Raw genomic sequence first — 13,131 nt, 5'->3', positions numbered from 1 at the left:
CGGAAGGACCACCCAAGGACACGTGTGAGTTCCAACCCTCTACTATTACTAGGGAAGTCCCTTGTTTCTCTCTAGGCGGCCCTCAATTTCTCCCCGTTTTGATCTCGCTGCAGTAATCTGTGTCCACTGAAGTACAAGTGTTAATAGCTCTATACAGTTTCCATCTTTCAGAACTGGGTACAACAAGAAGCCTTTGTCTTTGAGGTTTTAACATTTGCTTTCCTTTTACAACACACTGTTTTACAGAGACAAGCACAGCTAAACAAGATTTTAACTGTAGGCCCTTTTGAACTGTTTTGTTGTTGCATGTGAAGGTGGGGGGTATGGGGGGTGTCAGATATTTACCAGTGTTTTCCATAGAGCCAGTGGCCTCCCCATGTCATCAGGCAGATCCCAGCTGTAGTTTTTTTCCAATGATTTCGAAGTGTTTTAAAGAACACAGTCATCTTCTCTTAGGGATTTGCTAGATTAGTAGAGGCAGAAAAGAAAAAAATATAATTGTCCAAGGGAATCGTGCAGAGTCCCTATGACTGTCTTCGGTTCTTTCATCCTCTCCATGTTTTCCTTCCTCCCTCCTTCTCCTTCCTAGTTACATCACCTTCTTCATCTCCTCACCCACCCACCCACCCACCTACTCTTTCTTTCTTTCCTTCCTTCCTTCCTTCTTTCTTTCTTTCTTTCTTCACTTCTTTCCACCTAAACTACACTTTTTTCTTCTCTCATCACTTCTTCTTAGAAGGAAGGGGGAGAGAAGCAGGAAGAGAAGAAGGGAATTCTAGGTGTCCTGTCTTTGCTTTCTCCTTACAGTCATTATACCGCTATTTAAGAGTATCTGCTTATCTGGGAATTCCCTGGCCGTCCAGTGGTTAGGACTCGGCACTCTCACTGCCAGGGCCTGGGCTCGATCCCTGGTCGGGGAACTAAGATCCCGCAAGCCATGCAGCACGGCCAGAAAAAAAAAGGAAAAATAAAAAAAGAGTGTCTGCTTATCCATTATATATAAAGTGTATATCATCAAATTAGTAATCAAACTAGTAATGTAAAGGGATTATTCAAAATAGGAGAAAACACTAGGCCCTCAATAGAACATTCACAGAAAACTCAATGAAGAGGAAATGCACATAGCTCTGTAAAAATGCTCAACTTCCTGAGTAATCAAAGACATGCAAATTACAAAGAACTATCACTATTCACCTATAAAATTACCAAAATTTTTAAATGATTATACTCACTGATGACAAAATGAGATAGACACACACTCCTATACGGAAGGCAAACTAGCATAACTTTACTCAAAAACAAAGCGACCGTATAAACCTATTCTGTTTCTTTTCGTCACAGCACTTATCCTGTGATGATCCTTATGTGCTAGTTTGTTTATTACCTTACCCCCCTGGAATGTAAACTCCGTGAGAGTAAAGATTTTGACTGGTCTGGTCGCTGCAGTATCCCTGTGTCTAAAATAAAACCTGGCACATAACAGCCATTCGGTAAATAACTGTTGAATGTGATGGGGTTCAAGACATGCTACCCCAAACTATGGCACCTTGCAGAGTGGATATTTTAACAGGAAGGAGTTCGGGGAAATGGCAGAAGCAGGAAGGTCACCCTGCCCACCTGCCCACCTTGCCCTTCTTCCCTGAAACAGATCATAAAACCCTCCAGTGAGAGGTGCCTGCCCTATACCCAGCAGGAAGGATCCATTTGTCTCCAAAGAAAAAGGGATGCCAAGAAGAATCCTAACACACAGGCCTTGCTGTTTCCCATTTGCTCTAATTACCTCACACCCTTCACCCTATCACGCTCCTCCACGACTGTCTAAAATAAAATACTCGGGCCTGTTTCCCTGGGTCTTCATTTCTCTATGAAGGCTCTCGTTATCATGTAAAACATATTGAGTAAACGTGTATGCTTTCCTCCTGTTGATCAGTCTTTGTCAGTCTAATTTCCAGACCTAGCTAGGGACCCTATGAAGGTTAAGGAACACTTTTCCCCCCACTACATTAAATTTTTTTTCACTAAGAATTTTTGTTGATGTGGAAAAAACTAAAAATATAATGTTAGGTAAAATTAGCAGGATTAAAAAGCCTTATGGAATTGGTATTTACCAATTATGTCCAAACATGAATATAAATGAAAAAAAAATACCAGTATAAATAAACACACAGAAACTTTAAGGAATTCCCTCTTGATTGTGAGAAAATGGGTGACATTTATTTTACATCTTAAATTGCAATGTATTTTCTAAATTTTCTAAAAATAAATATAAAATTTTCTAAACAGATACAGAAAATTTTTATGACTTTGTGTGCATGAGGTAAACAGACCAAGAAAAAAAAATCTTCAGCTTTTGGTGAAGATTCTAGTTCTTTTATTACTCCCTTTAACCACGAAGACTCTCTTCTTGACCTAACTTTAATCAGGCTCCTCTGAGCTCTGCTGGACAAGGCCCTAGCTTGGGCTTCCCTCTCCGCCCTTGTAGAATCCAGTTTGAGCAAGAATCCCACTTAGTTTAGTGAAAATCCCCCACCTCCACCGTTGGTATCTGACCACCCTGGATATCTTATCACCCTGGTCTGCCTTCAGCAAGAACTCTACTGAGTCAGCCTAACAAGAATTCCCCTTAACCCTGAAGTTCCCTCTTAGTAATTTTCCATCCACTGAAGCCCACCCTGCCCCTTGGCTATAAACCCCGATTTGTCCTCGTTGGAGTCAGAGTTGAGTCCAACCTCCTTCCCCCACTCTAAGACCACCACTGCAGTGGTCTCTACATCCACCCAGATGCCTCTCCCTACCCTTGAGTAAAGTCTGCCTGACCCTTCTTCAACAAGTGTCACTACATAGTTTTTTCTTTAACACTACCATTGCTTAAAATTCCTCTCGAGGCCAGACACATCCTTATCACCAGCAACAATGAAGCCAGTGCCAGGGAGCCCACCTTCCTGTGAATCAGAGCCACAGTCCAGGATGGTACACAAAGGAACCCAAAGGCACACGTGATGATTAGATGCCTCCCCATCGCACCCTAAAGCACGCGTTCATTCAGCATGCTGGACTCTGTGCTGGGTGCTAGGCAGAGAAGCACAAGCCTCTATTCTCAAGTGCTGGCAACTGTTAAACCCACAAGTGCAAAACAATTACACAATTTATGATTGTAATACAGTGGGAAGGATGTTGAGGGGTAAGTCATGGCTCTGTCAGAAGCCACAAGAATGACCCAGTGTAGACTGGAGGTGACACGGTGGTCCATGGCTGGGGGAAGTCTTCCCAGAAGGCGTGACATTTACCCTGGGTCTTGGAGAATGAGGAATACCAAATGAGAAGCTAAAGAGACTGATGCGCACAAAGGCATAAATGATAGCAAGGTATGTTCAGGGAAACACAGGTGGGGAGTCAGGTATAAAGAGCAGTGTAAATATGGAAGGTGAGAACAAGGCCTCTCAAACTCTAGTGTAAAACTTGTTAAAATGCAGATTCTTGGGCATTACCCCCTGAGACTCTGACTTGTTCTGGTTGGGCTGTTAGTGAAACCAAGCAGGACCCTGTGGGGTTCCTGGGCACAAAAGCCTTTCTGTGTCTCCCATTTCTAGACTTTCCGAGTTCCAAAGGGCAGGTTCAAACAGTTGCTAATCAGGGAAGGGAAGGGATACAGAGACAAGGGAGGAACAGTCAAAAAACAGTAGTGCAGCCTTGGGGCAGGGTCCTGGTTCCACCTCAAGGGATACACATAACAATATCTTTGAGCTCTTCCACAGAACTAAAACCCCCAACAAATGGAAGATGGTAACTACTTGAGGAAGCGATCTTCATTTCAGAGAGGTCACAGCTGAATAACCTCGAGAATCACAGAAGCTCATCAGAAGACCACCTGAGGCCAGATTAAAGGAACGCAGGCCCTGCGCACACCCTGAGCCTTATAAGCAAGCCCGCCCTTGAACCATTGCTATAAAACTCCTCCCCAAATCCCCCTGGGTTGGGACACACAGTTTTTGAGGGCATGAGCCTGCTGTGTCCCTCTCTGCCTGGCAAAGCAATAAAGCTATTCTTTTCTACTTCACCCAAAACTCTGTCTCCAAGATTCAATTCGGCACCAGTGCACAGAGGTCGAGTTTTTGGCATCATCATCTTCATTATTAATGAGTACTCCCATGCTTCTAGTGGAGGTCAGCACCACACTTTGAGAAATAGTAGTCTGGAGACAAAGGATGGGGAAGGTCGGGGAGGTTCAGAAAAGATCAGGAAGGACCTTGACTCCACGCTAAAGACTTTGGATGTTACATTGAAAATGATGAAAAACCTTGAAGGGATTTAAGCAAGTGAGTGATAGGATCACATTTGGACTGCAGAAAGATCACTTTGTAGCAGAATGGAAAATGGGCTGGAAGAAGCTGAGCTAAAAGCTACAGAGAGCCGGTAGCAAGTTCTACCACAATCTCTAGGCACATAACGAAGGAAGAAGCAAAGGAGACAGAGAGAGGATAGATGTGGCAGATCTTTAGAAAATAGAATCTAGCAGCCATTGGAGATCAACTGATTATAGGAGGTGAGAGAAGAGGAACCAAGCCAGTTTTGTACTTGGGCGACTTACTGAATAGTGATTTCAATCATGAGAGTTGGATTGTAGGTTCATGAAGAAAAGTGTTGGAGATATTGAGTTTGAGATGCCTGTGGGGCAGCCAATGGAAATGATCAATGAATCAAATGTCTGGACTTAGCAGTCTGAAGCCAGGAGAAATTGTCTGGATGGAAGATATAGATTTGGGACTCATCAGTGTGAAGGAGATAAAGTTGGAGTACAGGTAAAATATCCAAGGCAAGGACAGAAGTTAGAGAACAATCTAACAGTCGTTAAGAGTCTGTTGTAAGGCCACCCATGACCCACTGGAACTCCCTTTGTGTCAATGGGTCTGCGTATTACAAAACTACTGTGGAAACATGCAGGCAACCTAGTGTAGTGGAAAGAGCGCTGGTCCAAGGGTCTTGAGGCCTAGATTCTAGTCCTACTTTTGTTACTTACTGGCAGTGAGAGCCTGGGTAAATCATTTAACCTGTCTCTATGTTCTCATTAGTAAAATGAGGATACACCTGCTCTGCGTAACTCATTTGGCTGCGAAGATCACATCTGATGGGGCTGTGAATGCACTTTCCTCCTTAGTAAAATGAGGATACACCTGCTCTGCTTAACTCATTTGGCTGTAAAGTTCACATCTGTGAGGGGTATAGATGCACCTTGTAAATTTTTCCGGATTTAAGTCATCATCAAATATGTAATATATTAGCTAGCAGTGTATATGCCTTCTAAGTACCCAACAGAACTCTTATTCCCCAATCTCAGTAAAAACTTAAATTTCTACTGAAAAAATAAAATGTGGCACATAATAGCCATTCGATAAATAACTGTTGCATGTCTCGTCCGAAATGCATGGGTTTCGGGTTTTTTTCCCCAAGAACTCCCCAATTCTGATTGTATTCGACCCTCCTCACCATGAGGCGGGGCTTTTCTCACGAGACTTGGGACCCCACAATGGGCAGGTTCTGTCTGTGCATCTCTAGCAAACAAAACCTTGTAAAGCACCTGGAATGAACGAACCAATCAACCAATCCATCAAGCGATCAGCAACCATTCGCCCCATTTTGCAAATGAGTTAGCTGAATCGCTCCCCCCAGCTCCAAGAGAAGTGGGTAAGGGTCACGCAAGTTCAAGGCAGCTCTGGGGCTAGACCCCAGGCCACCAGCCTCCCGCAGCGGCACCAGGAACCCCGCCGTCCGCAGGGAGCCCTCCCCCCGCAGGGAGCCCTCCCCGCGCGGTTCCGTCCGGCCCTCGCTCGTACCCTCCGCCCGCACCCGGGTCGCGACGCCCACCCCACGCCCCGGGGCCCTCCCCGCCCGCCTGGGCGGGGTCCCCGAGCCCCGCTCCCGGCTCCCCGCCCCGACACTGCAGCACTCACCAAGACGGGTCCAGCGCGCAAGCTGCCTTTCCTGTGTGCTCGCTCAAGATTCCCCTGCTCTTTGAAGGGAAACCGCTGCCGCCGCCCTTGGGTTCCGCAGCGGGTTCCTGGCGCGCAAGGAGGGTGCGGTTTGCAGCGGCCGCCCGAGGCGCGCCGGTGTGTCTGTGTGTGTGGGGGGGTGGGGGGGGGCGGTGCCTTCAGTTTTCGATCGCTCATTTATTCATCCATTCAGCCTTATCATCCATCCCTCTGTCGCTCAACAATATTTTATGGAAAGCCTACCGAGACAAACACTGTTTTAGGACCTGGCACTAAATCGGAGAATAACTAAATGAACAGGGCAATTTCAGGTAGTGCTATGTACCACGAAGAAAACGAAAACAGGTGATAGAAAAGGAGTGGGGTGGGGGGAGAACTATTTTAAGTTAGGCCTCTCCGAGTAAGGGGCAATTAACCTGAGACCTGAAGGCGAGAAGGCGCAGGTCAAGCAAAGATCCAGAGGAAAAGAGAACCTGAAGGAGGGCACGGCCAGTGCAAAATCTGTAAAGGCTGAGGCAGCTTACCAAGTCGGGGGCCAGTGTGAGTGAAGCAGAGACAACTAAGCAATAAGAGGTAGCGATGAAGCCGGAGGGGTGGGCAAGACGGGCCATGGTGAAGACGTTATATGGAATGGGATGGGAAGACCCTGAGAGGATTCAGTCAGGGGAATGACCTGATCTGGTTTGCATTTTAAACACCTCTGGCCACAGTGTAGCGAATAGATTCTAGAGAGCCAGAGAGCTGCAGAGAAGCCAGGGCCCATGCTGACCACCAGAGGGCAGTTCTAATTCTCTGTCCGCCTCCCACCAGTTCCCCCACCCGCACGTGTGCTGTGGGGACCATACCAGTCAGTCAAGGTTTCTTCCTTTTCTTCTCCCATCCATCATTGGATCAACCAACATTTGCTGAGTGCTGCGCATGCGCTAGGCACAGGGGATGCACTCCTGTGCAGCACCCACCCCCGCCCATTGTCCCTGCCCTCATACAGCTTGCAGTCTAGTTTCCCCATTTACTGCATAAAGACACGCATCCTTACTATCGCCCCCCCAGATGAATGTTTTAAGAGAAATGAGAACCACCGACGAGATTATGGTGCAGTAAAGCATACTCGGTCGGGTTCTAATCCTCAGGACCCCACACTACCAGTAGGGTGAACTTCCTAGCCCTTCCACCTGTCAATTAGGAGACTGGATCACCGTAAAAAAAAAATCTCTTCTAGCTATACGATGTTGTGATATTCTAGGTATGAGAGACAGTTATTTTCAACTCTCCTTTTCCAACCATCTAAAACATTTGCATTTGATAATGAGTTGCTGAACTCCTTGCCTGCAGGCTATAAAAATCTGCAACTTGATGCTGCATGGTCCAATGGGCAGACTAACCTTTAGGGTTTCAGCAAAGTGAGAAAAGTTTGGCTTAAATGAATTTTCCATAATTTTCCAATCAGAAAATGAAGAAATATAGAAAGAAGCTTTTTCTTAAAATATATATCTATACTTTATATATAGATGTGTATTTTGTGTATGTATACTTTTTATATATGCATATCTTTTCTTGTTGTTTTAGGGCTGATTTTATTTTTGTTTTGGATTACACAGTGACAGGGAGCTCTACACTCATTTCTGTCTTTAGGGTCAACAAAGAACAGAATCCAGTCTCGCTGGGACACCTGCATCACGTGTGGATGTGATCTGACCACGCTGAATGTGCTCGTGTGCATGCTGGCCTGTGAGCGCCCCTGTGAGGACAGCTGTGCAAGCATGGCCGTGTATCTGTGCACACGGTGCGGATAGTGTTATGGCAGTGAAAAGAGGCCTCCCTCTGTGGTCTGTGACTTATTGGCACAATTGGACGAGAGCACAGCACTGCCCAGGCTGCAGATGGGCATTTAGTGTGGTCTTTACACTGCACTTAGCCAGTGCGGGAAGGCAGCACTGTCCAGTAGGTAAATGTATTTGCACCTTTGGAACCAGGTGCCTGGACTGGAATTCCAGCTCTGCCACATACTAGCTGAGGGAGTTGAACAATACCTTTCATTGCTTTGTACCTAAGTTTCTATAATGATGATGATAATAACTGTATCTACTTCAATGGATTGTCATGAGGAGTAAATGAGTCCATACACGTAAATCCTTTAGAAAAGTACATAGAACAGAGTTAACACTCAATAAATACTTGTGGTGTTTTTGTTTTTGTTTTTTTCCTGTAGCCACTGCCTAAACCTCAAGCAACTACCAGCTAACCAGAAAATCCCTGGGATCCACCAGGTACCCTGGAAGGAAGAATATGTATTTGGCAAAACTGGGATGAGCTGAGAGTTTCAAGCCCACCGGGAGCAGGCCATCCGTGCACATGGATGGAGTGCTAGTCGGCCAGGGCGAGAATTCTGAGTACCGACCCCTCCGCAATCCACCCCCCAGGGTCACTGAAGACAGGAGACAGGAACGTTAACTCACAGAGGGCTGATGCCAAAGAACCAGGGCTGGGATGAGATTTCAGATCCCCTGTTCAAAACGGAGGTCACAGCTTTGACTCTCCCAAAGCTCCGGGGAGAGGGCGTGAGGGTCTCACCGGAAGGTAACATCTGGATGGGGTTGAGCTGTGGGAAAAGAAAACTCTGGTTTTATTTGAGTTAGAGCCACGCACTGTTGAAAAGCTCAGGCATCACCAGGCAGATGCCCAGAATGCCTGTGGAGAAGGGTGACAGGCCTCTGCCACCAGGGAGAAAAGAGCACCCCACGGGGGAGGCAGTCCCTCCAGGGAAGGGAGAACAAGGGCGTGTGGAGGGTCGTGTGTCTCACAGCCCACCTCACTCAGGACTAGTCGAGTCGTGTTCATGAGACCATTAGGGAATATTTGTTAGTTTTCTTTACTTTATTTCTTTAATATGAAGGCTTTAATTCATTGTGGCCAGTGTGGCAGTAATTGGGAATGTTGGTGTCAGGCTGTTGAGTTCCCAGCAGAGAAGTCTCCCAGGTTTTTATCTGGATTCTCAGACTAGAGAAAATAAGACATCTCTGCAAGATAAAGCCTCAGAATTACATCTGCAAAAGAGAGGAGTGTAGCCATGGTGTGGGGCATGTCTCTGAGAGAGACCTTTGTGTTCCCTCCTTAAATTGCACGTTTGTATAAACAGGAACAATAGGTCATATGGCTCAGATAGGTCACCTGCAAATGGGAAAATACCTGCATAAAAATGGGAGTGAGCCATAAATTCATCTCTGAGGAATTAACTGTACCCATCACACGACACATGTATTTCCTGACACTGTAAAGCATTATTGAAGCAGCCCATTTATTTTTGAAATGATATAATTTATACTATTAATATTTTTGCTGTAGAAACTGCCCTGTTTTGGCCACATTGGTTAAGCCAATGATTGCCCCTTCGTATCCTTTCTAGAGGCACACAGTTGTAAATAAATAAGTGAAGGATTATCCCTGTTTCAGATGTAGAAAACAGATGGACGGATGCCGGGGCCGGGGTGGGGGGGGGGGGGGGAAGGGGGAGGTGGGATGAATTGGGAGATTGGGATTGACATATATACACTACTATGCATAAAAAAGATAACTAATGAGAACCTACGGTAGAGCACAGGGAACTCTACTCAATGCTCTGTGGTGACCTAAATGGGAAGGAAATCCAAAAAAGAGGGGATATATGTATACGTATAGCTGATTCACTTTGCTATACAGCAGAAACTAACACAACATTGTAAAGCAACTATACTCCCCCCACCAAAAAAAAAGATCAGAAATTGAAAAAAAAAAAAAAACATTAACTGTGTTTACAGAAGTTAACCCCACCCACATCCTGTGGGGGGATAGAGTGGAAGCCACATCCTACACATGTAGTCTGTAAGGTCACAAATGACACTAAAACATGGAAACCTCTCAGAGGCTCTTTTCAGGCATCATGACCAGGGCTGAGCAGTGGACATGGAGACGCGCCACCTGGATCCCCCTTCAAGGAAAGACCTGCTGTCCCAGCTGCCAGGAGCACTGTGCTAGACAGCCCCTGCAGGGGCAGCCTCCATGCAGCGAGCCATCTTAACCAGTGTCACGCCCTTCTGGAAGTGACCCACATCTAATGACCTGACCCAGGAGAAAGTACAACAGCTTTGTCACTTTAGACCCAAATAAGACACCTCTGACCAGTTATCCTAGCCCCAGAGCTCCTCATGGGGTCAGCTGCGGCTGTCAGGCTGCATCATAGCTCGGCTTCTCCCTCTACTCCATCCTGCTTCCTTCTCTCTCTTTTTGCAGGTGTTGATTCTGAACGCTAAACACTGTATGCCAGACAGCGTAATAACCCCCCCCCAAAATGTCCGTGTCCATCCCCAGAACCTATGAATACTCCGTAGATGTGTTTAAGTTAAGGATCTTGAGATAGGAAGAGTATCCTGCATTATCCAGGTGGACCCAGTATAATCCCAAGCATCTTCATAAGAAGGAGACCAGAGATCAGAGAGAGAGAAGATGTCGCTCTGCTGGCTTTGAAGGTGGAAGAAGGGGTCACAAGCCAAGGAACGTAGGCAGTCTCCAGAATCTGGAAAAAGTAAGAAAATAAGTTCTCCTTTAGAGCCAGAGAGCACACAGCCCTACAGACCCATTTTAGGTTTCTGACCTTCAGAACTGTAGGATAAGAAATGTGTGTTGTTTTAAGCTACTAAGTTTGTGGTAATTTGTTACAGCAGCCAATAGGAAATTAATATACACTGTCATAGAATATGCTTCCTGGAGAATCCAATCTAGACAGGTTGATATTTCAATACTTTCAGTGAATCAAAATTAAAACTAAATTACTTTTCTGTCTGCCATTTTGTTTGTTTAGGGCCATTTGTGCAATCCCTCACCCATCCCCAGAGCAAACCTGCAGTGCCCCCTTTCCTTCTCTCTGCTCATCCAAATCACATCCTTCCTGCAGCCTTTCCTGAGAGCTACACCCCTGTTGATCTACCCCTTTCTCGAACAAGGGTAATGTTTTTAGTCTGCATCTTTCACTTCAGCCATTAATCATGTACAAAAATAGGACAAATGGGCGACATCAGAGTTAATGAGGGAATCCCTGGATGCATTCCTCTAGGTAGATGTAGAGGTTGGAGTTTTTGGAGACCTACACCAGCTCTACTCTCTTCCAAACTCTATTTTACTAGGATGTACACAGATCCCAAAATAATCAGGCTCAATTGCTAGCCAGCCTTGAATGGTTTCCTGCAGCCCAGCAGAAATCTGACACTCTGGCTTAGGCAGCCCCAAGACCTTCTGTTAGTCAAGGACTGGAGCCTGGTGCTCTCTCATAGTTAGGGAGAGTCCTGGAAATTTTCCTCTGCTGGTCCATGATGAGCATCTCTAGTTCCAGAGAAGAAGACTCAGGTCTGACGCCACAGGCCTTAGATGCCTGCAGCAGCCCCTCGGGCAGCATCCCTGAGGTTCACTGGCACATTCATGTCTTAGATGAGGCCAAAGATTTATCCAGATGTGCACAGCCAGAGACAAGGGCATGGCTCATGCTCTCCCTTTCCCATGTTCTTTGTTCAGTATTGCTGACAGTTAAGTGAGGTTCCTAAACAGCAGAAAATTAATTCCCAGTAGTCCTTTGGAATTTTCCTTGGTCTCCAACTCTTGCCTGGGATCTTTGGAGAACATTCTGCACCGTCAAAGATAGGGATTTGTGTCTCTTTCACACAACACATTGCCACACATGGTACTGGCTACATGTTGAAATAAGCTACACATTGAAACTGTGAACTCAGCTGCCTATAAAATGAAGTCATGTTTCCCTGAGGGCATTAGAAGAACGTGCTGACAGATAGCCAATAGCCCCTAGTACTGGAAGAGTCTTACTTACGTCTCAGTATCTGTAATATTTAAGAAACTAAAAATAGAGCTACCACATGATCCAGCAATCCCACTCCTGGGCATATATCCAGAGAAAAACATGGTTCGAAAGGATACATGCACCCCCATGTTCATTGCAGCACTGTTTACAATAGCCAAGACATGGAAGCAACCTAAATGTCCATCGACGGATGAATGGATAAAGAAGATACGGTACATACCATATATACAATGGAATATTACTCAGCCATAAAAAGGAATGAAATAATGCCATCTGCAGCAACATGGATGGACCTGGAGATCATACTAAGTGAAGTAAGTCAGACAGAGAAAGACAAATATCACATGATATTGCTTATATGTGGAATCCAAAAAAATGATACAAATGAACTTATTTACAAAACAGAAACAGACTCACAGACTTAGAGAATGAACTTATGGTTATGCGGGGGAGGGTGCAGGGGGAGGGATAGTTAGGGAGTTTGGGATTGGCATGCACCCACTGCTGTATTTAAAGCAGATAACCAACAAGGACCTACTGTATAGCAGAGGAAACTCTGCTCAGTACTCTGTAATAACCTAAATGGGAAAAGAATTTGAAAAAGAATAGGTACAAGTATATGTATAACTGAGTCACTTTGCTGTACACCTGAAACTAACAACACTGTTAATCAACTATACCCCAATATAAAATTTTTTTAAATCTGCAGTATTTTCCTAACACGATGACAGACCATCTGGAAACCCAGTAGCTTCCCATTAGTCCAGAACCAATCCTGAGGTGACTTTCTCTTGGCTCAAAATCTGTTATTAAGAATGTTGAAGGGGGGTTTCCCTGGTGGCAAAGTGGTTAAGAATCCGCCTGCCAATGCAGGGGACACGGGTTCAAGCCCTGATCTGGGAAGATCACACATGCCGCGGAGCAGCAAAGCCCGTGCGCCACAACTACTGAGCCTATGCTCTAGAGCCCGTGAGCCACAGCTACTGAAGCCTGCACACCTAGAGCCCGTGCTCCACAACAAGAGAAGCCACTGCAGTGAGAAGCCCGTACACCGCAAGAAGAGTAGCCCCTGCTCGCTGCAACTAGAGAAAGCCTGCGCGCAGCAACGAAGACCCAACACAGCCAAAAATTAATTAATTAATTTTTGAAAACAAAAAGAATTTTGAACGGAAACAACCTCTGTTTAGAAGTAGGGTAAGAGGAAACAGGAAGAGGAAACAGGAAGACAGGGTAAGAGGAAACAGGAAGATCACTCACGGATCACTGGGGATTTAAGAAGCACTTAAGTCACCAGTCAGATTG

At 45.6% G+C, this 13,131-nt stretch overlaps 1 protein-coding gene across 15 annotated transcripts in view; it reads right to left on the bottom strand.

The window, feature by feature from the left end:
• AGK (acylglycerol kinase) overlaps positions 1–6,022 on the bottom strand; it is a 94,605-nt gene extending 88,583 nt beyond the window's left edge. For 3 of the 15 annotated variants that reach the window (XR_012334123.1, XM_073810005.1, XM_073810015.1), the window contains exons 1-2: positions 5,485–5,833; positions 346–463 (exon numbers count right to left, since the gene is read on the bottom strand). Coding sequence is in view for 13 of the 15 variants with exons in the window: in XM_073810005.1 (XP_073666106.1) it covers positions 346–446 (101 nt within the window). In the remaining 2 variants the exon portion in view is untranslated. Of the gene's footprint in view, positions 1–345; positions 464–4,588; positions 4,724–5,484; positions 5,838–5,948 lie in introns of those variants that run through there. The other 12 variants (XM_073810007.1, XM_073810016.1, XM_033863366.2 and 9 more) reach the window with 10 other exon arrangements.
• Between the last annotated feature and the right edge of the window lie 7,109 nt (positions 6,023–13,131).

This window comes from Tursiops truncatus, chromosome 9 (assembly GCF_011762595.2).
Source record: "Tursiops truncatus isolate mTurTru1 chromosome 9, mTurTru1.mat.Y, whole genome shotgun sequence".
Taxonomy (NCBI): Eukaryota; Metazoa; Chordata; class Mammalia; order Artiodactyla; family Delphinidae; genus Tursiops; species Tursiops truncatus.
This window is presented reverse-complemented; position numbering and strand designations above follow the sequence as displayed.